The sequence below is a fragment of the Hydra vulgaris genome, chromosome 13, assembly GCF_038396675.1.
Source record: "Hydra vulgaris chromosome 13, alternate assembly HydraT2T_AEP".
In the NCBI taxonomy this organism is placed as follows: Eukaryota; Metazoa; Cnidaria; class Hydrozoa; order Anthoathecata; family Hydridae; genus Hydra; species Hydra vulgaris.
In genome coordinates, this window is record NC_088932.1 from 48810018 (window position 1) to 48835336 (window position 25319).

At 28.1% G+C, this 25319-nt stretch overlaps 2 protein-coding genes across 3 annotated transcripts in view; one reads left to right on the plus strand and one right to left on the minus strand.

Annotated features, from left to right (window-relative positions):
* The first annotated feature begins 1043 nt into the window (after nucleotides 1–1043).
* LOC105849775 (uncharacterized) lies at nucleotides 1044–3226 on the plus strand. The gene has a single exon (XM_065816468.1). The coding sequence runs from the start codon at nucleotides 1156–1158 to the stop codon at nucleotides 3208–3210; it is 2055 nt and encodes a 684-aa protein (XP_065672540.1). The 5' UTR covers nucleotides 1044–1155; the 3' UTR covers nucleotides 3211–3226.
* A 6811-nt stretch (nucleotides 3227–10037) lies between these two features.
* LOC105844056 (probable UDP-sugar transporter protein SLC35A4) overlaps nucleotides 10038–25319 on the minus strand; it is a 30854-nt gene continuing 15572 nt past the window's right edge. For both annotated transcript variants that reach the window (XM_065816473.1, XM_065816474.1), the window contains exons 7-10: nucleotides 24325–24350; nucleotides 24156–24246; nucleotides 10556–10605; nucleotides 10038–10399 (exon numbers count right to left, since the gene is read on the minus strand). In XM_065816473.1, coding sequence (XP_065672545.1) covers nucleotides 10208–10399; nucleotides 10556–10605; nucleotides 24156–24246; nucleotides 24325–24350 — 359 coding nt within the window. In that variant the 3' untranslated portion in view covers nucleotides 10038–10207. The remainder of the gene's footprint in view (nucleotides 10400–10555; nucleotides 10606–24155; nucleotides 24247–24324; nucleotides 24351–25319) is intronic.

Here is a 25319-nt window from a genome sequence, read left to right on the forward strand (position 1 = left end):
TATATAATAACACTATATATTTGGACTCATATGGCTCTCAAAAATGTTATTTTAAAATTTGTAAGACTTGGTTTGACTTAAAAATTCATTTTTTAAATATGTTTTGTCAATTATCATTTTCTAAATCAAATAAAATTTTAATTAAATTATTGCTAAACATGTTTTAGTAATTTTTTAAAACATTTTTCATTGAAAATTAACTTGGCAAATTTTCATCTCTAAGTTTAGTATTTTATAGTAATAAATATCGACTTGGTAGTTCAACCATATGAGATGTTTTGTGCAATACTCAATTATTTCAGAACTCTCGTTGACACAAAGTTTGGTTTATAAAAGCTGGTTTCTCGTTGCCTAATTAAATTAGCTTAAACTGATTTTGATGCTTGCTCTATCCAAAATCTATTTTGCAAAGTTGAAAGAAGTTTTCTCTGATTATTGTTATGCTTTTTGGTCTGATTGTCAAAAAACTCTTGTTTATGCCAGATGACAACCTATTATCTAGGTTTAATATAAATTTCAAGTGTTTTATATATTTTCTGGGTTTATATTTGGATTTTATTTTTGCATTCGCAAAACATTTCTGTCTTACTGCATTTTAGAAAGCACTTATTACTTAAAAAATGTCTATAATAGTTCCTTTCCAATTCTTGCAAATATATTGGTATATAAATATCCTGTAAACAAATTAGTTACTTTAAGTCTGTTTATGTTTATACGAACAGTCGTTAACTCTCAAAGGATAAGAGTTGCTATGACTAAATAGGTTTATTAAATAATCAAGCAGCTTGATGATATTTTCGCGAACTCGTTGGTATTTCCGAGAACTATGTGAAAAAAAAAGACAAAATTCTTTTAAAATATTAGAGAATTAAGCATTTAATAACAATAGTAAAAACAACTTTTTCAATATAACACCGTTAGTATAAGAGTTAAAATAACTTTACTTGTTGTTCACTTACTTTACTTGATAAAAATGGAAGTTTTTAAACGTATTAAAATGCTAATATTTAAACACTTCAATATTCACTCATGCATAACGCCGTTATAGCGCATGCTGCAAACATCAAACTTCAAAAGTTTTGTTGAAAAATTGCATGAGTATGAAATATGTTAAAAAGTTTTTAGCAAATTGATTTAATATAAAGTGATTAACCAATGGGGGTAAAGTTAGCGAATTTCATATACTTTTTTACCTCTCTAGTTTGGAGCTCTATCATTTTTATAACTTTAATGCCAGATGTTAAAAGCTTTGCATATACAAAGTGTGTTTGGAAGTACAATTTTGATATTTGCGACAGGTTTTTGGGTATAGAAGGAGGCTACAGGTTCACATTTTCAATTGTCTTATTTTATCTTATTCTGTCAGTTGTTACAATAAACAGCAACTCAAGTTTAGCACTATGGATTCACGCAGAATGTTGGATATTAAAAGTTCTACTACTGCTTGCAACCAATGTTGTTGGAATATTAATTCCTTTTTCGCGTTCGCTTTTAGGAATACTTTATTGGATATTTTTATTTGCAGCAATAACATTTATTGTCGTTATATTTGTATTACTTGTTGACGCTTCACACGCATTTCGCATGCATTGGATCAAAAAGGCGCGGTCAAATGCGGATTCTCCAACTTGCTACATGTGCACTTGGCTATTTGTTCTTCATCTGGCAACTTCTTTGTTGTATGCAATTTCGATCGATATAGTTATAGCGTTTTTTTTTTTCAACAATACAAAAAACTGTGTGAACACTTTTTTGTTTTTGTCAATAAATGTGTGCATATGTATTGTAGCTTTTGGAATATCATATTACCCTAGTCTACGAAGCCGGCAGTCTTCGTCTCAAATTATATTTGCTTCAATAATGTTTGTTGTTGTTTACAGCACATGGTTGGCTTTATCTGATCCCGAAAACGAAGTCTGCAATATGTACGGAACAATTTTTACGGGATCCTTGTTAGATAGCTCTGTGAGTTTTCGGTCAATTGTTTCTTTAATAATTGCTATTCCACCTTTGATTTTTTTATGTATAAAAGATAGTTCTACTAAATCATATATCAAAAGTTTATTGCTCTCAGCAAATGCATTAGAAACAACTTGGTATGAATTTCCATTATTTCATTTAGTCATGTTAACCCACGGTTGCTTTGTTTTAATGTCAATCACTAACTATTATGAACCTGTTTTTTCAGTGTTCAAGCCAATTAAATACTCTATAAATCATTTTAAAACTTCAGTAACTTACTTCGAAGGCTATAATTGGACTCGTTTCATAATGTTATCCACATTGAGCACACTGATGCCTATTCTATATATTATAACGCTACTAGTAAGTATAATGCGAGATTGCTGCAACGATCGCAAAGTTAAAGATTCTCAAGATGAAATTAAAGTGGTAAAATCTGTTATGAATAATATCACAGATGAATTTCTTTACTTAGAAGTGCCAAAGTGGAAAGCGTTAGAAATGCTGCGGAAAAATATCGGAGCTCCAAAAATAACTACTCAGACGTATAATAAACTTGACTTTATGTTATTACAATGCTTTAGAATTAAATCTGAAAATATATCTTTTTGGCATTTCCCAAGAAATCTATCTCAAACATATTTTAGTGGACGCAATGGAAGCAATGCCTGTACTATAATAGCATTAATATTCGGTCGATTTTTTTCGCGTTCTGATATACCGTTTCAAAATACAGGGTACTTAGATGCAGCCTGGTTAAATTTGTTTCATTCTTGCATTGAAGAAGGACTTTTGCTTTATGACTCACTTGTGAAAGACATGGGTGTATTAGATCTATGCATTGAAGAGGTTAGAGATCGGTATGGCGTAAGATTAAATATAAGTGATGTTTCATCTTCTTTACCTGTTTCTTTTGAATCAGAAATTGAAACAGTGACAATTTTGTACCAACTTCAAAGACTTATTAGCTTGCATATGAAGCAAGTGGTTTTATTAATTCACAAAGGTCGTACATCAGCGTTTCTTATATATAGTGATGGTCGTATTGTTTATGCTGATTCACACGCCTTTGGTTTAGAAGGTGCTGTGCTAATATCATGTTTAGAACCAGACTTAAAAAATATGGTAGTATTCTTGAAAGATATTTTAGGTTCAAACGATAACAGATTAGCAACACTGACGCCAGTGTATTATCAAGACAGATTTATTAAAGGATATTATTCACCATTCTTTGAAACATCACAGTAATAAATATTAAATTAAAGAGTTTTTTAATGATTTAACCTTCCCCTCCCCTCTTGTCTCCCTTTTTATACTGGTTATCAAAATTATTACAAAATATTCAGCAAAGTTTTATTAGCTTTGTGAAACGTTTTAACCGTTATAATACTGATTATAACATTGTTGATTTGAAAATTTCGGGGGTGTTACAGTTAATATAATTTAATTTAAAATAAATAAGCTTTACCATAAAATAATTAAACTTTAGTTACCTTTTTATGTAAATTTAATTGTCTTTAAATTCCCTGTCGAAAAAATAAAGTTTCTTTTACACTTCAAAAACTTGGAGTGTTAGTTAAATGAAATTTTTAGGTAATAAATTATATTTTTGGTTTTGATAATGTACACCTTAAATTAAGGATACTTACGGTATACCTATAAGGTTGGATAACCTTATAGGTATACCATAAGTATTCCTTAGAGGTAACTTACAGGTATATCTTACAATTGAAAATCTATACCTTACTATTTAATTAATCATAAAGGTATAAGTTAAAAATCTTTACAAAGAGTTATAAACAAATCATATTTCCCCGCCTACTTGCGTAGCTTGTATAAAAATAATTGAATGAATAATGTAACTGTGTTTATAAGTGCTTACTTGATACATTTCCATAGATTGAACGACTGAATCTTGGTACGGATACCAGTTGCTCTTTTGTAATATTGACATTCAAATTCATCTGAAATGTTGTTTCTATGCATAGATAAAACACGAGAGGCGACTGAGAGTATATTTAGAGTATTTGTCAAATACATAGATATGTTAAAAACCTAAAAATAACATTCGTCTAGGCTTAATTATTATCCCAATGTCACAATAAAAGTAACTTTTTAAAAAAGTTTAAACTGCTTAAGACACAAATCATATTATTATTGAATGTTTGAAGTAACATAGATAGTATTACGGTTACCAGCATTTTAATAGATAATATTACGATTACCAGCATTATTCTAGATAATATTACGTTACCATTTTTTGCCGCTTTAAAGTACTACAATAAGAACAGGATCACAAAGATATTAGTAATGCTCTTAAACATGTCAGCAGTTTTGCTGTCATGACAATATTCTCTCATCGTCTTACACTAGTAATAAAACTTTAAAGGGGAATAAGTTATCAATCATACCTCTTAACAAAACATGCTTCACTAAAACTCTTTAATTATGAACCATTAATAAAAAATAAACACTTCTTCACTGCACTGAACATGTTTTGAACTATTTTAGAATCATAACACTTAAAATCAAGTTTAAGATGTGAAACTTTTTTTCTCATCTCATTTCCTGAATCTAATAACCACGCTCTTCTTCTCAAAGAAACTGTTTAATTCTTTGTTAGACATCCAAATCACTCCTGCTTTTGTTACTTTCCACTTAAAATCTTCTACAGTTTGTGATCCAGATTCTTGTTACATTTTTTTTCTTATTAAATTGTAGCAAAAGTCTGAAGTCAAAAATCTTTTCATTATTCTCTAAACTATTTAACAAAGCTTGAACTAAATCTTTTTTTCATTTTTGATGGAAATTGACATCTGTGGTTCTGACGTCATCTTTGGCTCCAATTTTTAAAAACTCAGAGGGAGATTGTTCAGATCCCTATAACTATTGCCCAGTCTTCTTACTATTATGAGCAAAGTCTTTGAATCCTTAATTAACAAATTTTTAATATCTTATCTTGAATCTAAGTAAGTTATACTTTCTGACAACTAATATGGATTTCCATCTTCTCGTTTTCATAGAAACCATATATACAAACCATTGCAAAGTTATCATAACTAAAGTCTCTCTTTATCGTGTTCGTCATATATATATATATATATATATATATATATATATATATATATATATATATATATATATATATATATATATATATATATATATAAATTAGTAAAAAACACTTATCTAACTTTTTCCTTTAACTTGAAGTTTCACCATTGCTGGATCATCAGGAAGAGTATATATATATATATATATATATATATATATATATATATATATATATATATATATATATATATATATATATATATATATATATATATATATATATATATATATATATATTATGGGGGCACCTAGATAAGAAAAATTAAATAAATAAAAATATTCTTACACCTGATTCCATTTTTCTACTTCTATAAATCTTTTAGTTTTCCTAATGCCGCAAGGTTTCATTTCGTAATCCTAATGCTTTTTTTCCTAATGCCGTAAGGTTTCATCTCTTTTCTACAAAGTGATGATAGCTTGCTTGAGCAAGCTATCATCACTTGTTCCCTAAACCAAAACTCAATTCAGCGTGACTCGTCATATAGCTAAGGCCAAACCTTTTACTGTAAGCTCACGCTCAAAAAAGTTTTTTCATCTTAATAAGTTATAAAACATCAAAAACAGTATCGTACTAACTAATTTTTTTGTGTTTGTTATATTTCGGTCTAATTTGTATAGACCATCATCAGACGTAAAATACCAATTTAAAAACGGTTTTTAAATTGTTATTTTACGTCTGATAATGGTCTATACAAATTAGACCGAAATATCACAAAAAAGAAAAATTAGTTAGTGCGATGCTGCTTTTGATGTTTTATAACTTACTATAAATTTACGTACTACGAAAATGTCGCTTAAACACTTTTTCATTTTGTATTTTACGCAAACATAGGTGCTTTGCAATTGTTTCCCGTCTGGTTTTCTGTCTAAAACACAAAAAGAATTACTTATGTATACCACAAAACGTAATATTTATTTTTATTTTTATTTTTTCTTTGAGAGCGGAATTAAAATTTTTTTTTTTCCAATATTTTAAATCTACTTTCTACATAAGTAATCATTTTACATTTTAAATTTATAAGAAAAAATCATTATAATAACAACTAATATTTATAAAATTATAAAAAATTATAAACTTATAAAAAAAAGAAAGCGGGGAATTGTGGAAGACTTTCGATAAGTCTATGAAAATACCAAGCATGCATTGCAATCAAATATAAATAAATAACAAAAAGCAGTACTTCTAGAATTTGAACAACTCATATTGCTTATTATATAACATTTTTCATTCATAGATATCTCTATTTTAATTAATATTTTATTCATAGATAATTACATATCTGTTACACAAAATTCTTTCTAGAATTTTTGTGCGCTGAAATTGGGCGATAATGATTGAGATTGGTCAATTCCCCATTTTTAAAGATTGGGGTAGCTCTAGCTATTTTAAGTTAGTCATGATACGTGCTTAACTGAAAAAGTAAAAACTTTGAAAATAATATTTTTAATTATGTCATTTAAACTAATTACAATGTTTTCGTTAATATATTCCGGGCATATTGCTTTATTAGACTTGTCAAAAATTATGTTTTAATTTTATTACTGCCAGTAGTTTCATTTTTAAATTGCCATTTTTGCTTAGAATTATTTTTGTAATGTCGCTGTAGTACTTTTTTTTTTAAAGTTTTTATTAAATTTTCCATTATTTCATTTTAATTTTATAGGTCTTATTGAGGTTTTATAAGATTTTATAGGTTTTTATTTTAATTTACAATTGTTTTGATTTGGTTTTATTGTTCCAAGTTTCTTCAATTAATTTAACTTCTTCAATTCTGTTAGCTGATCTTGCTCTATGAACTGATGATTTAGAAAGTGTAAAATCATTTAAAGCTGCTCCACCTAATGCTAAGTCTTTCCCAAAATAAGTAGCTGTTGTTTTTCACTAATACCGGATTCATCAGCAACTGTACACGTTTCTTTTAAAAGTTCTCTTTTTGAAATTTTTATCGTTATCGCTGAATTGCAATGATGTTTTTTTTTCTTTTACTGAAAAACTTTTGTCTCTTTCATCTTCTTCCGTAATATCTGAAAGAAAATTCGTCGCCCTCGTTGACTTCATTATTATCAGTAATGGTTAAACATTTGAGTTGCTGTTTCTTAATATGAAGCAATTCCTTTCTTTTTCTTCTTTCCTGATACTGTAGTTTGATGTAGCGTTGTCGCTCTTTTTCAGCAAGTATTTTGTCAACTCCAGCCATTTAGCCTTGAGGAAACTTTCGTCGGCTATTTAGAAATTCCCAGTCAATAAGCCACTCATCATTACCAGAGTGTTTGTATGTGATATATCAAACAGACTGTCCAGTTTAATTGTAAAAGATGTAGCTTTTTGCTTTACTTTTCTTTCTTGTCTTCTGCTTCAATGTCTCATTCTTTTACCAAACGGACAGTCTGATAGGCACAGTCCTTCTTGTTATGCTTCGTTGGAAAACGAGCAGGTAACCAAAAGTTTTCAACAATTTCGCTAGTTACAATATAAATATTAATATAATATAAATATTAGTGTTGAAATATAACGCAATATATCACAAATTAACAACAAAAAAAAAGTATTAAAGTTTTTAACAAAAAAAATTAAATAAAAATAAAACTGCAACAAAAGAGAAGTAGTGTCAATAACTATTTTTTTAGATAATTTATATTATTTATGTATTTATTTTAGAAGAGATATTTTAAATCAAAGTCATTTTGTAATAAGACTCTTAGATTCATTCATGAATTGTTCCAAAGAGATGTTTTGAATATTTTTTTTTCTTGTAATAAATTTTGAAAAGTGTTTCCATACAAAAACGGTCCATGGTATTGGATTTGGCAAGAACTTAGTTTTAAATTAGTTTTTGGTGCAACAAAATTGTTAATTGAAAATTTAGTAGGATACTTGTGCGAGATTCCACTGAAGTAAGACTGAAATACAATTGGAGAAAGCCCATGTTTTATTTTAAACATGAATTGTAGAACTTGGTGTATATTAAGTTTATAGATACTTAAGGAACCAAGCTTCCTTAAAAGAGGCTCGCAATGAAAAGTTCTGTGTGCACCAAATACAATCCTGCATGCGTGTTTTTGCTTACTATAAATTTTTTTTAATTTACTATAATTAGTACTATCCCATACAATATTACAGTAAGAGATAAAAATATGAATAAATGAAAAGTATATTTTTTTCAAGGAAGCAGTGTTAAGATACGGTTTAGTTTTATATAATACGGAAATATTTATTGAGATTTTATTTTCTATGTATTTTGTATGTGGTTTCCGTGACAAATTTTCATCTAGTACTACTCCTAAAAATTTCACGATTGGTTCCCTTTTAATAAATGTTTTATTGATTAAAAGATTAGGTAATTTTAGAGGAACATCATCACCTTTACTAGGTTTGGAGAATAAAATAAATTTAGCTTTTTCTACATTTAATGAAAGCCTATTACTTGTAAACCACTCCTTTCTTGGATTGTTTTCTCTCTCAAAAAGATATTTTTGCAATATAGCTCTATTTCATGGTAGCTTTCCTCCTTTAAATTTTTCTAAGGAAAAACCAATAATCTAATGATTTAAATGAGAAGGACGTCTGCTTTTTTTATCGGCATTTTTTTTTATAGCAACAGCTGGAATATTATCGAATGTAGTGAGTCTAAGTACTGACTATTCTGCATCAATAGATACATTATTTTCGAGACTTTTACTAGGTCTACCAATCTTCTTTAGTATTGGAGCCATTGTCGTGGTTTAATACAAGACTGAAGCTTGTAATATAAGCGCTGTTATTGACTATAAGTTTAGATATATACTTTGCAGCATTAAAATTATACAAAATAAGGTTCATTTAAAACGTTGTAAATTAAACTTATTAACAATGCGGCATGTTTTTAAGAACTATTGTTGTCTCAAGAGAATTTAGACTTAATGACTTCCTTAAATGCAATTTCACAATATTAAATTCATAATGGAACGAAAGTATCGATATTATAATGTTTGAAATGTATTGGAATAAGAGTAGCTTAACTGAATTATGTTACGCAATATCTGTGGTGTTTTAAAACTGATCTCTTGTGGGATAAGTACAATAAGTCGTAAATTAATAAATTTTTGTAGAATTATTCCTTAGTGATTGTCAAATAAATTGTGTGAACCCCATTAAGAAAAAACAACAGTTTGTTAGTAAAAACTTTGCGCAACACTTGGGCAATCCATTACTTGAACTTCCGATGTCTTGTGAGGGATGTAAAATTCGTTCTAAATTCGAAATTTTTGGTATTTAGCGTTTTTAGATAAAATGTCATCACTGGTAAAAACCTCAGTTAAAATTTTCAAAAACAAGTTAAAAATGGACCACCCTATTGTACTTCTCTTCCTATGTATTCATGCCGTTGAAGTATAAGTGTCCGTCTGCATTGTAAATAAGCTAACAAACTTCTGTTCAATTAACAAAATAAAAACTACATCGGAACTTTTAAGTACGTTGTTTGTTAATTGAAACAATAAGGTAATTTAAATAAAAACTAAACTATTAATTTTGACTTGCGATTATTTACCCTTGGATTGTAAAAATGAATTTAGGTTTCAGAGTACTTTAGTTATAAATATTATTAGGAAATGACTACTGATGATGTTATAATTGTTAAAGACAATCGAAAACTTGAAAGATTATTTTTTTATTTGAAGGAATAGAAAAAGGAATTTATGCATTAAATTTATATTTTAAACTGATGATGAAAAAATTGATTCAGTATTCTTTTTTTATACTTCCATGATAAGGCCAAACTATGAGGCCAAGTTGATAATTCTAATAAAAATAATACCCGTTTGCACTAGGCCGCAATACAAATCTAATAGAGATGATTAGCCAACAAACGTGGAAACTAAAATCCTATGTTGTGATTTCATTTGTTTAAAAATCTAATACATACTTTTTAATACATACATACGTTTTTCCGCACCGCATGAATTCACAGAAAATTGCTGTATAAAAATTATTTTATTTAATTTTGAATATTACCTAAACAAAGATTCAATTATTTACAATTTAACAAAAAAAAAAAAGAAATTTATTTTTTTCTTCGTTTTAATTTACGGCGATTTCGAAGATCGAGTCTTTTATAAAGTTCTCTTAAGACTTTTATAACGTATATATAAACTAAAAATTAAAATGCAAGTACAAAGCAAAAATAACAACAACTATTGAACTTAAGAAGTATGAGTTTAGTGTCAGATCGAATATAAAGTGAGAAAAAAGTGGCGTGAGAACAGTTGCAAACGCAATTATAAACATTCGAACAATCGTGCTGGAATGCTTTAAAACGTAGGATATTATGATTCCATTCACGGCCTGAATAAAAAAAACAACAAATGAACATCGACAAAATAATAACGAGCTAATACTGTAAAAGTAAGGGCTTATAAAAGTAACGCTGTAAAAGTAACGAATTAAAAGTATGACTTAGAAATGTAACGCTGACTAGTAGTTCCATTAATTTAAACTAACCTGAGTTAACACAATAAGCCAAGTCCATAAGGAAAACCCTCGGAAAAAATCTATATAAAAACAGAAGAGACAAAAAATAAAATTATTGACTCTGCTTTACTAAAATATACACTTTTATGCAGAGGTTTTAATTGGAGACAATCATTAAATAGCGCAATAATTTATAGACAATTAAAAAAATATAAAATATTTTTAGACAAATTAAAAAAATATAAAACATTTGTTGACAAATTAAAAAAATATAAAATATTTATAGGCTAATTAAAAAATACTTTTCATTATTTAAATTGATAGTTAAAAAACATAATTTTGGATATTTTTTTTAAATTTGAAATTCGGACCAGAAGCTTTCAGACAGGTCATTTTACCTTGAAAACAAGTAACAACAACCCAGCAAGCCTTTAAGAAAGCAATATTCGAAAAAGAATATTTAATTAAGAATAATATATTTTTGGAACACTAACCAAAATTGAATTGTAAACACACGTCGCACGAAGGTTGCGCGAGCGCAGATATTTCTTGCATTAAATATTGCTTCATACAATCCATAGTGTTAATAGTCATGTTCACGATCAATTCAGTTCACGATTCATCTTGTTTAATCGTTTTTTAAAATTCTCGATTGACTACATGATCAGCAAGAAAAATGCATATGATTGAACTGAGGGTATTTAATTTTTAAAAAACGTTAAGGCTGGCAATATTTTTAAAAATAAAAATTGGCAACAATACATAGGTGCACATTATTTGCAGATTAAAATCAGAGTTATTACAACGCCGAAATTAGCAAGGAGAAGGCCAAAGACTGAAATTTCGGTCTTAAGCAAGGCCAATTATTAAAAAACTGCAGGCAACAAGTGCTGCAACAAAACTACAATGCAAATAAAATTAGACCAAGGATATGCACCGAAATTGACCAAGTCAATAAGAAAATATGTTTAGAAATAGATATATATGAAAACCAAAATTAAAAACACACTAAAATAAAGAATTAAAAGATGTTTAGGGATGGCAAAAATTCCGGATTGAAAATTTCCGGGATTTTTGCCATCCTTAAAAATCTTTTAATTCTTTAATATTGAATACTTTTTAAGCACTCATCAAAACACTTAAAAATAATTAATTTAATGATAATATAACTAAAATATTTAATAGATTAAAAAAATTTAATACATTAATGAACCTCTAAAAATAAATTAAATTATGTATTAACTTAATTTTGTATTAAAACTTATCTAAGACTTTTAAAAATTAATTACCTTAGTATTTTAAATTATAAAACAATACCTTAAAATGGTAACACAGTATAAATAAAAATAACAATTAAAAAATAATATAAATACGCATGACTTCATTAATTAAACGGACCTTAAGAAAATTTTGTACTTTAATAAACCTTCTGTTTTTTGATAACTTTATTTATTTAAATTGACGTTAAAAAAACTTCCATAAATCACGCATTTTCATAAACCACACATTTGAAATTAAAATCCATGGAAATAAAAATGGAATTTGAATCACTCACACGTTTAGAATTGAAATCAATGGATATAAAAATGGAATTAAATTGCGCACACTTTTGGAAGCAGAAAATTCAAAATTAAATTAATAATTATACCTTTTACTATATAAACTCTTGCTCTTTCCACCAGCAAGCGCTTAAACTTTATTTATTTTTATAATATACTAGTTTTAATATTATACTATATATTATATATATACATATTATATATATATACTATATATTATACATAGTATAATATTAAAACTAGTATATTATAAAAATTAAATAAAATATAAGCGCTTGCTAGTGGAAAGAGCAAGAGTTTTTAATAGAAGGTATACCTTAACTTAATTTTATCATATATTATTAATTTTAAATATGCATATATAATATAATATATATATATATATATATATATATATATATATATATATATATATATATATATATATATATATATATAGATAGATATATATATATATAGATAGATATAGTATAATATTATATTTTATATGTTAAGAGTTTTAAAAGGAAAACATTGCAAAGAGAATAAACAGTTACACAAGCAAACAGCTATTATACCAAAGACAATGTACAAATTACTTAACTACAACTATAAGCTTAAACTTTATTATTATTTACTATTTTTTGACGATTCCGAAATCCCGGAAAATTCCGGAGACAAATCCCAGGATTTCGGGATGAATAATTTGTACGAAATCCCGGGATTTTGGGATCCCGGGATTGCCATCCCTAAAGATGTTGATATTAATTGTTAGCATTAACTATAAATCATAAACAGCTAATACTAGATACCCAACCGGCACATCTAGTTTCTTTTTCGGAATTAAAACCTGTATAGACATGCGTTTATGGGTGTACCGATGCCTACTTTTGGCCGATGCCGATTGATACAGGCCGATACCGATGCATCGGCACCGACCCTAAATTCAAGTAGAAACTTAGAATATAGTTAGAAATTTAAATTTCTAACTATATTTTTGGAATTATATCTGAAATAAAATTAAATAAAAAAAATATCAACATTAAGCCAAGCAACTAAAAGTTTTATAGACTATTTTGATATAGAAGAGGAACATTTGGCAGAAAACTTTTTTTTACATTTTACATTACATTTACATCTCTTTGTATAATTTGGATCCATTAGTTATATACTTACTTTCCTAAATTATAAGAAGACACTAAATGCAGGGAGCTCGTGATAGAAACAGTTAAAAAATATTTAAAGGGTTTAGTGGTTGCAGTTATTATATGTCTATATAATAACTTATATTTTTGCATACAATATAGAAACATAAAAATGAAAAATATGATTTTTTAAAACGATCAGTATCGGCCGATTGTAACTAAGACCGATGCATCGGCTAAATGGTCGATGCATCGGTGCACCCCTAGTTTTAAAGTCAAAGTAGTAAAATAAATGTCGCATGCTTTTATCAGTGGTTTCATATTCTTTTCGGAAATTTATCGTAATATAATATTACATTTCCGTAACGGTGAAACCAATGATACTTTAACTGGTATTTTTGTTAAATAGTAATAGTTAATTTCACTATATGAAAACCATTCTTAATATGTGTTATTCTTTGTTTACCACATTGAACAAATAAGTTATTTACTCAATAAGCAAAAAAGGCAAATGAAATGATGAAATAAAAATACTTATGAAACATGCAAGATAGTTCTGAATTCAATAAGAAGTAGTGGAAGGCCTAGGACTAACAACTCTGGTTAAAATCTTAGAACAATTTGGTCATGAGAAAAAAGACCAAAATGTCTAAAGAACAAAATTTACTTTATATGTACTTGACTCATTTGAAATGATCTTTAGGAGTCAATGCTTTATATTTACTGTGTTCCAACTTTTTTTTTGAATGATCCTTTTTATACTTATAGATCTAGTATGTGTACTTTCTTCCTTTGAGTTTAAAAACCTTTTGCTACTAACTTTTCTATGCATTTGATAAGCAACTCAAGATGTTTTGATTGTTGCAAGCTTGGATGTGCAGTATCTACTGATAGCTTGTAAAAGCAAGTGTGGATTATGGCAGTTCTCTTTTTTGTTACCTTTTATTTTACTGCTTTTCTTTTTTCCTTAGCACAACAAAACAGAACAGTTTAAAATTAAAGAGCATGGTCAGTATTACGAGAACAATTAAATGATTTAGGTTGCAAAAATACTTATGTTATGTTATGCAGTTGCAAAATAGATTAAACATAAACCCAGGCCCGGCGCTAGACATTCCGAAGGTTGGTAAAAAAAATACTTTGGCGCCTCAATAAAAAAATTTTCAAATTTTTTTAATGTATTTTAAGACAAGTTTTTTGAAATTTTTTTTTTAAGTGTTCTTCGAGCGTTTTTTGAGAAAATTTCAAAAGCAAATCTTCCATATTTAAATCAGCAGCAATTTTATTTTCAATGGAAATCATTGCAAGATTGTTTAACCTATCCCTGCCTACCACTGATTTTAAATAATATTTGATAATTTTAATTTAAAAAGATCTTTCGGCACTAGCTACTCTTATTGGTAATTTGAGAAGAAGTCCCAATGCAATCTCAATCTCTCCAACCTCACACCTCCTCCCCCCCTTCTTACACCTTTCACCCAGGAAAAAAAATTATACTTCAACACAATTTTTTTATTTATCTTACTTAATAACTACATGAATATTACTGCATTAGACCAAAAACTAACAAGTAATTGTGATCATAATAAATTAATCCAAAGAATAAGCAAGAGACAATTAGATCTTTGCATTATATTAAAACATATATTTTAATCAACTCAATCGGGTAAAACGAAGCATAGACATCTCTAGATATTACATTGTTTACATCTAGGTTTCATTATTACATCATTAAGTAAATGAACTTTTTTTTAATCTTAAGGCGGCTTTTTTAATCAGCAAAGGATCAGTTTTTATAAATGTTTTTAATTTGAAGCATGGCTAGAGCGTACAGGTGTTTCTGTACCTAGACCTACTTTTAAAGTTAAAAAAGAACTTTTTCCTGTACACTATTACACCTTTTTTAAAGTTAAAAAAGAACTTTTTCCAGTATAATTTTTAAAAGCAGCATAGAGAAACATCTTTAAAACAAAATTGACATTAGGTAATGATTAGGTTTTCTGGTTTCATATTTTCCATTATAACTGAAATGGGAACAAAGAAGTTGAAACGCAGACATTCATTTAAAAAATTAATTCTCGCATCGCTTAGGTAGATTTATAAAAGTTTTTGGGCATGCATTGTGATTGCAAAAAATCCATAATTAGAAGACAGTCAAGGAATTTAAAACGAGAGGAAAGTAGAACTTAAACTTACCTTTGCCTTTCAAGTTAAGTTAAAAGTCCTCTCCCAGTGAAGTCTGATTCCGCAGTAAACCTCAGTTTGTCTAGTGGCATTTGCACTCTCTTTTTTGTTTCTAGTTAACAGAGTATTTGTGGGTGCCCACTAATATTATAGCTTCTTTTTCAAATTGTTCAAAACTTGATATAACTTCTGTCTGAAAATAGACAGGGAGCTTTACAGTTCATTCAATGTTTCCAGTTAATCCCTTTTTTGAGAAGTCTACTAGCTTCTACTATTGTGTTCTGCTCATGGGTTTTGTCATTATTCAGCTTTTTCAAGGCTACCTTGAAGTTTAAGCGCATATTTGATATATACAAATATATAAACACTATCTAGGAACAAATTTGCTATCCTTTAATGATTTTATTATAATAGGCAATTTTAATTTAGAAATTAGATTTTAATGAATGATTTCTTAGAACTCTACATATGCAGTAATTTAATACAATCACCAACTTATTTTTAATCGATTATGAAGCCATCTAGTATTGATCTCATCCAGAAAAACAGAAAGTTTTGTTTTCAACATATAATTGTTGTTTGTACGGGTGTGAGCGATCATTACCAGCTTGTGTATACTATGTTAAGATCTACTTTTTGCAAGCTACCACCCAAACAACTATTGTATAGATCCTTCAAAAACTTCTCAAACAATATTTTTCTGAAACACTTAAAAATAATATAAAATTTTGTCAAGATATCTGTAAATTTAATTAAATATTTAGTAAAATTTTGAATTTACATTACACTGAATTACAATTTTGCACCATTAAAGACTAAAATCTCAGAGGCATTGACAAGCCATTTGTCACTAAACCATTTAGAAAAGCAGTTATACTTCATTCATACTTTCATATACACCTCTTCCTCTATTAATAATGATGGCGAGATATCTCAACATTCGATAATTTTGCAATACTCTGTTAAAATGAGTGTTGAGAGATATATGAACCATCTGAGTATCAAAATTATAAAGAACAAATTTAAAATGATATCTCTGAAATTTAAATTTCATAAAATTACACCGGAGGATATTTTCAAAAATATTTATTTCAAATACTTTTGAAAGAGCCTTCCAGCTCTTTCAAAAATATTTGAGCAAATATCGGTATTTAATGAGCTTAGATTGTTATATGGCTTTTGTAGAAGTTATGGCACTCAGCATGCACTTTTTATTTTACTGAAAGAATGGCAGTAAAATAAAAATGGCAGCTTGCATAAATGTGATATTATTGCTTCCATTCTTATAAATCTTTCAAAAGCTCACGACCTAATTCCTCATGATTTATTAATAGCTAAATTGGAAGCTTATGGTTTTTCTCATGAAAGCCTTAAACTTTTACTATCATATCTAAGCAATGGTAAACAAAGGGTTAAATTGGGTTCATCATTTTCTGAATGGTTAGGAGTTTCATTAGGAGTGTCTCAAAGATCATTCCTTGGGCCAATATTCTTAAATATATTTATAAATGACCTTTATTTATTAAAGACTCTGAGATTTTTGCTGACAATAATACTACCTATGTTTGTGATAATAACTTAGAGAGTGTTATTCTTCAATTGCAAAACAAAACACTAAATGCCATTGAATGGTTTAAATTTAACTATATGATCATAAATCCCAAAAATTTCAATTTCTTATAGTTGGTCAAAAATATTTAAACAACCAATTTATAACGGTTGGTGAGGAAAAGATTTTTGCTTCAAATACAGTTAAGCTACATGGAGTTTTTTTTTTGACAAGGATTTAAAGAATTGACAAGGATTTAAAGTTTGGTGGTTACATTAAAGCTCTATGTGGAAAAGCTAATAGTAAGTGCTTTGCTCTTTCTCGAATAATAAGTTTTTTTTCTTATAAAAAAGCAACTCTATTATTTAACGCACATATTTTATCTAATTTTTCATACTGTCCTTTGATTTGGATGTTTTGCTCAAAACACAACCTTATTAATAAAATTCATAAAAAAGCATTCCACATAGTCCATAAAAGATTTGATTTGTCTTTGGGTGAAATGTTAAAATTAGATAATAACCCAAGAATCCATCTTCGAAATTTGCAATTTCTAATGATTGAAGTTTTTAAATCCCTTAATGGTTTAAACTCTGTATTTATGAAGGGCTTATTTATAAAGAAAACTTTATCATTTCAACTTAGATGTTGTAACAAATTGATGCTACTGCCATAAGGCTCTAATCATAAAAAAAAGTCTCCAGGTGTTCAAAAATAATATTTTACATTGGAATGGGAGAAAATGTTTTTGTAAATGTTGTAAAACTTAAATTTATTTATTATTATTACTTATAATGCCATTTTTACAAATTTATGAATTTATTTGTTCTTCTTAAAGTATTTGAGAAGTTATTTTTTCTTTTCACGAAGTTATTTTTTTCTTTTTAAGAATTTTATGCACAATATTTTATTTAAGTACCTTGTTATGCTAGTTGCTACTAATTTTTTATGGCAAATTTTATCAACTTTTATTTAATTGTTCTTATAAATTTTTATATTTTTATAGTTTAATATATATTTAAAAAAATAAATATTCAATAAAAATTAGGTGCCTTCAAAGCCTTGGCGCCTAGGTGAAAATCACTCATTGTACCAGCCTTCCGCCGCGCCTGCATAAACCATTTTGTTAGCGATGTACATTATTTCTAGAATCTGTAAATATCATAGATTTTTCTAACCAAAAGTTAATATAACTTAATGAGAAAACGGTGACAAATTTTCTGAATTATGAGTATTTGACCAGTTTTTTTAAAAAAATGTTTTTTTAAAGAATTTGGTTTTATCCTAACAAGATTGCTTCAATTAATCCAACAAGGTTGCTTCAGCTAATCCAACAAGTAGTAAGTGACTAGGGTTGATATTTGACCGGGGCCGGTTTGATAAAATATAGCCGGGGCCCGGTTTGTGACCAGGGCTGCATAAACATTTATACATCCTACAGTATACTATTTTTATTTAAAATTTGTTATATTTTGTATATATATGCATATATAAATATCATTATGATCAACATGATCATCATAATCATCATTATTATCATCATGATAATGATCATTATCATCATCATCATCATCATCATCATCATCATCATCATCATCATCATCGTCATCATCATCATCATCATCATCATCATCATCATCATCATTATCATCATCATCATCATCAGGCTTTAACCTTCCTCTTTTATGCTGTTTCTCTAATATAAACTCTAGAGCATTTTTTTTTTTAACTAAAGCTCATTCATACAATATGTAAGGCACTTTCTTCCAGTTTTCTTACTTCTACTACTACCATTTTCTACTAAAACTGCTACCTCTCTACATGCAGATACCTAAATTAATTTAATCTTTTCTAACAAACCTTGCTTGATACAACATTTATTCTAATCTGTGTAAAATTATGTCTCCTTTTCTTGTCTTGCTAGAGCCACACCACACATTCATCTGATCATCTTCTCTATTGGCAAATACTACGCCATATAAATACTGAAGTTTATATAGCAATGAAAGAATATTATATGCCAACATCTAAATAAATCGTAAACATATATGTTTATATCCATATTATGTATGCATAAAGTGCATCTTGGAAGCTTTTATTCCTTCTGGAATAAAAGTTTGGAAGCTTTAACTACTTCTTTTCAACCTCAAGTCAAACCTCATTCTACTCCACATTTTTCACCATCTTGAGCAGTTGCTTTATTAAACATTAATCATTTTTAAATTTTTTTACAAGAACATCTCTCTTAAGAACAAATATCCTTTTATTATTGAAAGAAGCCTATGTGAAGAAATCCTGTTTGATGTTAAGCTCTGTTATTCTCATTTTACTAAATCTTGTAACTTATCCCAGATGTTAGGTTCTAGAGACTTTTGGTTAGTCTTCAACAATGTCATTAACTAAAGTAAGTCTTACATTTATTCTCTTATTCATAGGTCTGATCTTTTTACTTCTCCCCAGAATAAAGCAGAGTTATTTGCAAAGAAACCTTACTTTATTTTGACTCTTGAATATAATGGCCATAATCTTCCTGACAGTTAAACAGATTAACCGATTGTTAAACATCGAAACCACTCTGGCTTTAAATGCTTAAGTTAATTCTCAATTAAACACTTCTCCAGTTTGTGCTCCACAATAGATTTCAATCATAGTCTTAAAAAAGTGTTCTCCAGAACTCTCTAAAGTTTTAAAAAGTTCTAAATAAGTGGTTCCAATTTTTCAAAACTCTAGAAAACACTTTGACCTCTCCAACTATCCTACGATTAGTCTTCACTCTGTTATTAGTTTCTTTATATAAAGGTTTTGAGGTTACTAAAATATTTCTTTCTAACTGCAGTAGTAAAGTTATTCTTAAAGGCCTACCCTCTTCTTTATTTCGAGTAACTTTAAGGGTATCGCAAGGTTCTATTTTTGCTCATGTATTGTTTCTTATATACAATAACAATCTTCATGAAATCTAAAGTGGCTCTATTTGCTGACTACTCAACTTCATACTCTTGTCCTGACAAAAAATCTTCATTATTTAATTGCTTAGAACAAGCAGCGGATTTAAATCTAATCTCTCTGCTGTAAAAGCCCTATATTGACGAATAACAACCCTCTTACTAACCTGCTTTAATTAATTTACAATGTAATTAAAGCAGGTTTAATTACATTGTAAATGTATTTAAACCTGCTTTATCTGCCAAGCTTGAGCCACTTTCCCATTGTTGTAAGGTTGCATTGGTTCTTTTTTCTACAAATTCAATCATGGTCAATGCTCAAACAAGCTGTCATCTCTATTACAATAAACCAAAACTCATTCTTGTTTGGCTTTTAATTCAACAAGTTGCATCTTATCATGCTATAAAAACTTTTATTATTCCAGTTTTTTTCCTTGAACATCAAAAAAACCTTATAACTCCTCCCCATGTTTTCTTTTTTATACAACTTACAACTTTTTAAATTATCAGTTATACGTTTCAATCACTATTAAGTTATGAATTAAAGTAATTCATAACTTAATAGTGGTTGTTCGCAACCTTGTTGGAAATAAATTACAGTTTAAAAATATATTAATGTATGCCAGTATTTAATAAATTGTAAATGTAGGAATAAAATTATAATATATTAAGCATTATAAACTTTTTTTCAGCCCTGGCTATCAACCTCTGCTAAATATTATAATCTTGCCGGGGCCGGGTTTGCAAAAAGTCTTATTTTTAGCCAGGGCCCCGGTCACTTACTACCAACAAGGTTGCTTCAGTTAATCAAAATTTTATCATCCATCATTTCATCAAAATAACTTTTGAGGTTCTTAAATGATTTAGTTTTACTATTTTTTCCAATCCTGTAGTAAATTTTAGATAACACATAAGTTCATGGTATAAAAAAGGCAGATGTTTTACATAAATAAATTGTTTGAAAAGTTTGTCTTTATTTGACTTTTTGATAAGTTGCTTTAAAAGACAAATAAATTCTCTTGCCTATTGATTACAAAAACAAGGTGCTTTACAATCTTACCTTTGTATTTGTTTTCGGCCTACAGTTAACACATAAGCTAAGATCAATCTCAGTCCAATTCAATTATTTTCATTCTTTTTGCTTTAAGGTTTATTTAAATTTGTTATTGTTGCTTTTTGCCACAACCACAAACAAACAAATTACAAAAACCTTTACAACAATAACAATAAATAATTTTGTTTATTAAAAATTTTCTTCTGCAGAAGTTTTTAAATTTGAAATCTTAGCTAAAAATGCCGAACAAATAGATTTTCTAGCCATGATATGTTACTGGCCAGCTAAAACAGATTTACGGCCAGTAATGATAATGATATTGGTTAGCCTTTAAAATCAAACTTCATTATTACTCAGTCACAGTGATTAATGGCAAAATCAATGAGACTTAGCAAGTTTGTAAGCAAGTACTGTAAAGTTCTCCACATGTAAATGACCTAAATACTATGAATTGAATTCATATTTGGTGAACTCCTAGATTACAGAAATTTTTTTTTAAAAGTCTATCACAGACTTAGTCATATTATAGGAACCAATTCTGATTCAAAAATGTTGTTGCTAATTTGAATTAGTAACTTAATTTTTTAAAGTTCAAGGCTGCATATGAAAAATAAGATCAAGGAGTAAAAACTCAATAAAATGTATGAACTACTTGATTTAAAACAACGGTCAGATATTGGTAATCCTTGACCTACTGGAGATACTTGATATCTTGATTTATTACTATTGGCTTCTCACTTGGTTGATAAAAAGAAAAAAACTATTAGAAGCAATTTATAAACTGATGTCCCTTAAAGCTGCTTGCAGTCTACTTTTTGATTTCTTGTTCAATAAATCAATGAAAACTGATGCGAGATGTTATAACGGCTAATATTTCAACCAGAAGTTGAACAATATGGAGTTGATTTCAGTCTGATATAAAGTTTTTTGTAAACTGCTTATTTACGATAAGCTACTCTAAGAAATCTAATCTAAGAAAATGCATTAAACTTTAGTAGTGTGTCAGCTCTTTCTAACTTGGACTGTATGTATATGCATATGTATATGTATATATACATATATATATATATATATATATATATATATATATATATATATATATATATATATATATATATATATATATATATATATATATATACATATATATATATATACATAAATATATACATATATATATATACATACATACATACATATATATATATATATATATATATATATATATATATATATATATATATATATATATATATATATATATATATATATATATATATACCAGGTCTATAACTATGAAATGAGCGTGTTTTTTTTAAATAAAACACTATTTTCTAATGGAAAAGTAAAAAATACTTTATTCAAAGTATTTGCCATTGCTTTCTACACATTTTGACCACCTTTCTGGCAATTTGTGGATACCACGCCAGTAAAACTGATTGTTTTTTGAGGCAAACCATTCGGAGACCCATTTTTTGACTTCTTTGTAGGAATTGAAGTGTTGCTCAATCAATGCGTGTCCTATCGATGAAAACAAATGGTAGTCGGGGTGAAATAAGTCTTCCCAGCCAAGTGATGTTATCGTTTCCTTGAACGCTTTTGCTGTATGACTCGGAGCATTATCATGCAACAAAATTACCTTTCTGTGTCTTCTGACCCATTCTGGCCGTTTTTCGATCAATGCATGGTTTAAATTGATCATTTGTTGTCGGTAGCGTTGCGTATTAACAGTTTCGCCAGGTTTTAGAAGTTCATGATACACCACTCCCTTCTGGTCCCACCAAATACAGAGCATTGTCTTTTTTCCGAACCGATCAGGCTTTGCAGTCGATGTTGATGCTTCTCCTGGATTTACCCATAATCTTTTGCGTTTGGGATTCTTAAAATAAATCCATTTTTCATCACCAGTCACAATTCGATGCAATACTGACTTCCTTTCGTGTTGTAACAGCAACAATTCACATGTGGTTTTTTGCTTTTCCATCTGCTTGTCATTCAATTCATGTGGCACCCATTGCCTGCACTTTTGGATCTTTCCCATAGCTTTTAAACAGTCACAAATTGTTTCAACGGTTCAAAAATAATGATTTTGATGTGCGAAATGAATAACGTGGAAGACCACCAAAAAAGTTTAAAGACATAGAATTGCAAGCATACTGGATGAACATGACACTTTAAGTCAAAAACAAATGGCAGAAATGTTAAATGTTTCACAACCAGCCATCTTTTGCATGTTGCTTCCGATAGAGCATGATCACCATAGGCTTCGAAAAGCATTCGATGCGATTCTGCAGCACTTTTCTTCAAATGGAAACAAAAAATTAGTGCTTTTGGCAAATCATCATTTTCTGGTACAAAATTCGACATTTTTAACACGATTAAAAAATATGATGTTGCTTATACAATGACTTGATGTTTACTAAATATGTTTGACAGATGTCATAGCAACAAAATTAAAAAAAATTAAGGCCCGTTCACAACAAATGTTCTCTATCGATACATTTGTAACTCAACGCTCACTTCATGCTTATAGACCTGGTATATATATATATATATATATATATATATATATATATATATATAATAAAAAAAACAGCAACCAACGATATAAAGAAAAAACTTAACTCAGATACTCACAACAAATACATCGGTAAGAAAATTTTTATGCATTAACAACACAAACTAAAGACAAGAAGCAGAGAATAGAAAAATTTACAACAAAATTAATTCAAGCCAGAATTAGTCAGTGATACATATAGTAAAAGAAAATAAAAATAAAAAAACAGTAAGAAAAATTCAAGTTGCAAGCTGGTTTTAAGAGACATCAAAAGTTTGCCAACAAATAATGATGACAATACTGAAGGACATTAAATTAGCGTTTATTTAAGTTTAAGTATTTCTTGAATTACCACAAAATTGTTTTGCAGCATCAGTTTTTTATTACTACTTTAAAGAGTTCAGAGTTGATTATTGCACTAATAACTATAATGTGCTGAAACAATTTCAGTTACAACGACTGAACATTTACATCATGAATTTATAACCAAAAAATAACCAGAGATAAATTGAAAAAAGATTGAATGAGTACATATTACAGTTACCACAACATTTTTATAGTTTTAAATTCATTATAATACTTTTGAAATAACTGCAAGTTTTCCAAAATATCGAAAAAATAGTTATTCAGTACCAATCTTTCTAATACATATTGTAATTACCTTGAAATGATTGACTGGAAGAAGTGTAGAGCAATACATTTAAAAGTATTCCATAGAGATACAGAATTGAATTTTGTGCATGAATCGATGTCTGTTTTAAATCAAATAAAGTTTTTGTAAAATGCAATAAATAAATGGTATAATACAATAGAAAAATTAAATAATATACTTCAATGTAAGTCTTCAAAACAGCCTCTGTTAAGAAAAAAATAAAAGATTTTATTAAAATTTCGATTTGATAAGTAATGTAAGTAAAGGAGCGGTGCAGAATACTTTGATGTTTCAGATACCTTTCAGACATGGAGCAAACTCCAAACATTGAAATGTTTATACTTATGTCAAAAAAAGATGCTTTAAAAAAATTTGCAATGATTGGAGCTTAGAAGCAAAAGAAACCTAAAATTTTAGCTTTGACATGTCCAAAACTAAACTTCATACAATAATCTATAAGCCTTCAAAAAAAAAATATAAAGTTTAAACTTTCATTTCTTACATCAAACATCTGCCCATAATCAATGTTTGGGGAATATGTTTGATGTAAAATTTTAGAGTTTTTTTCGCCCAAGGCTCCAATCATAGCATTTTTTTGCTAAGTATTCTAATTTAACATAGGGGTAAAAATATAATGTTTGGATTTTGCTCCATGTTTGGAAGTTAGCAATTTTAAACATCAAAAAATACTAGATCTGCTCCTGAAGTATATAAACAAATATATATATATATATATATATGTTTATATAATTTGGCATATATATATATATATATATATATATATATATATATATATATATATATATATATATATATATATATATATATATATATAGAACCCTTAGATGTTGTCCGAAAGTTTTTTCGATATTTTGTTGACAAAAAGTAAAAATTAAAATGCAAGACCGGAATTTTTTTTTTTTAATAATGATAGACTGCCTGCCCCAACCAAACCCTCAGTCGATGTAGCAGCACTCCCTTGTGGGTCAGGCTATTTGTCAGTCGATGTAGCAGCACTCCCTTGCGAGTCAGGCTATAAGATAGTCGATGTAGCAACACTCCGCGCATGATTTACAGTAAAAAAAATAAAAATAAAAACATTTTATTAAAAAAAATAAAAATAAAAACATTTTATTAAAAAAAATAAAAATAAAAACATTGTTTATATTGTTA

Coding starts and splice junctions, on each gene's coding strand:
- LOC105849775 (XM_065816468.1), top strand. CDS start 1,156: ATGGGGGTAAAGTTAGCGAATTTCATATACTTTTTTACCTCTCTAGTT.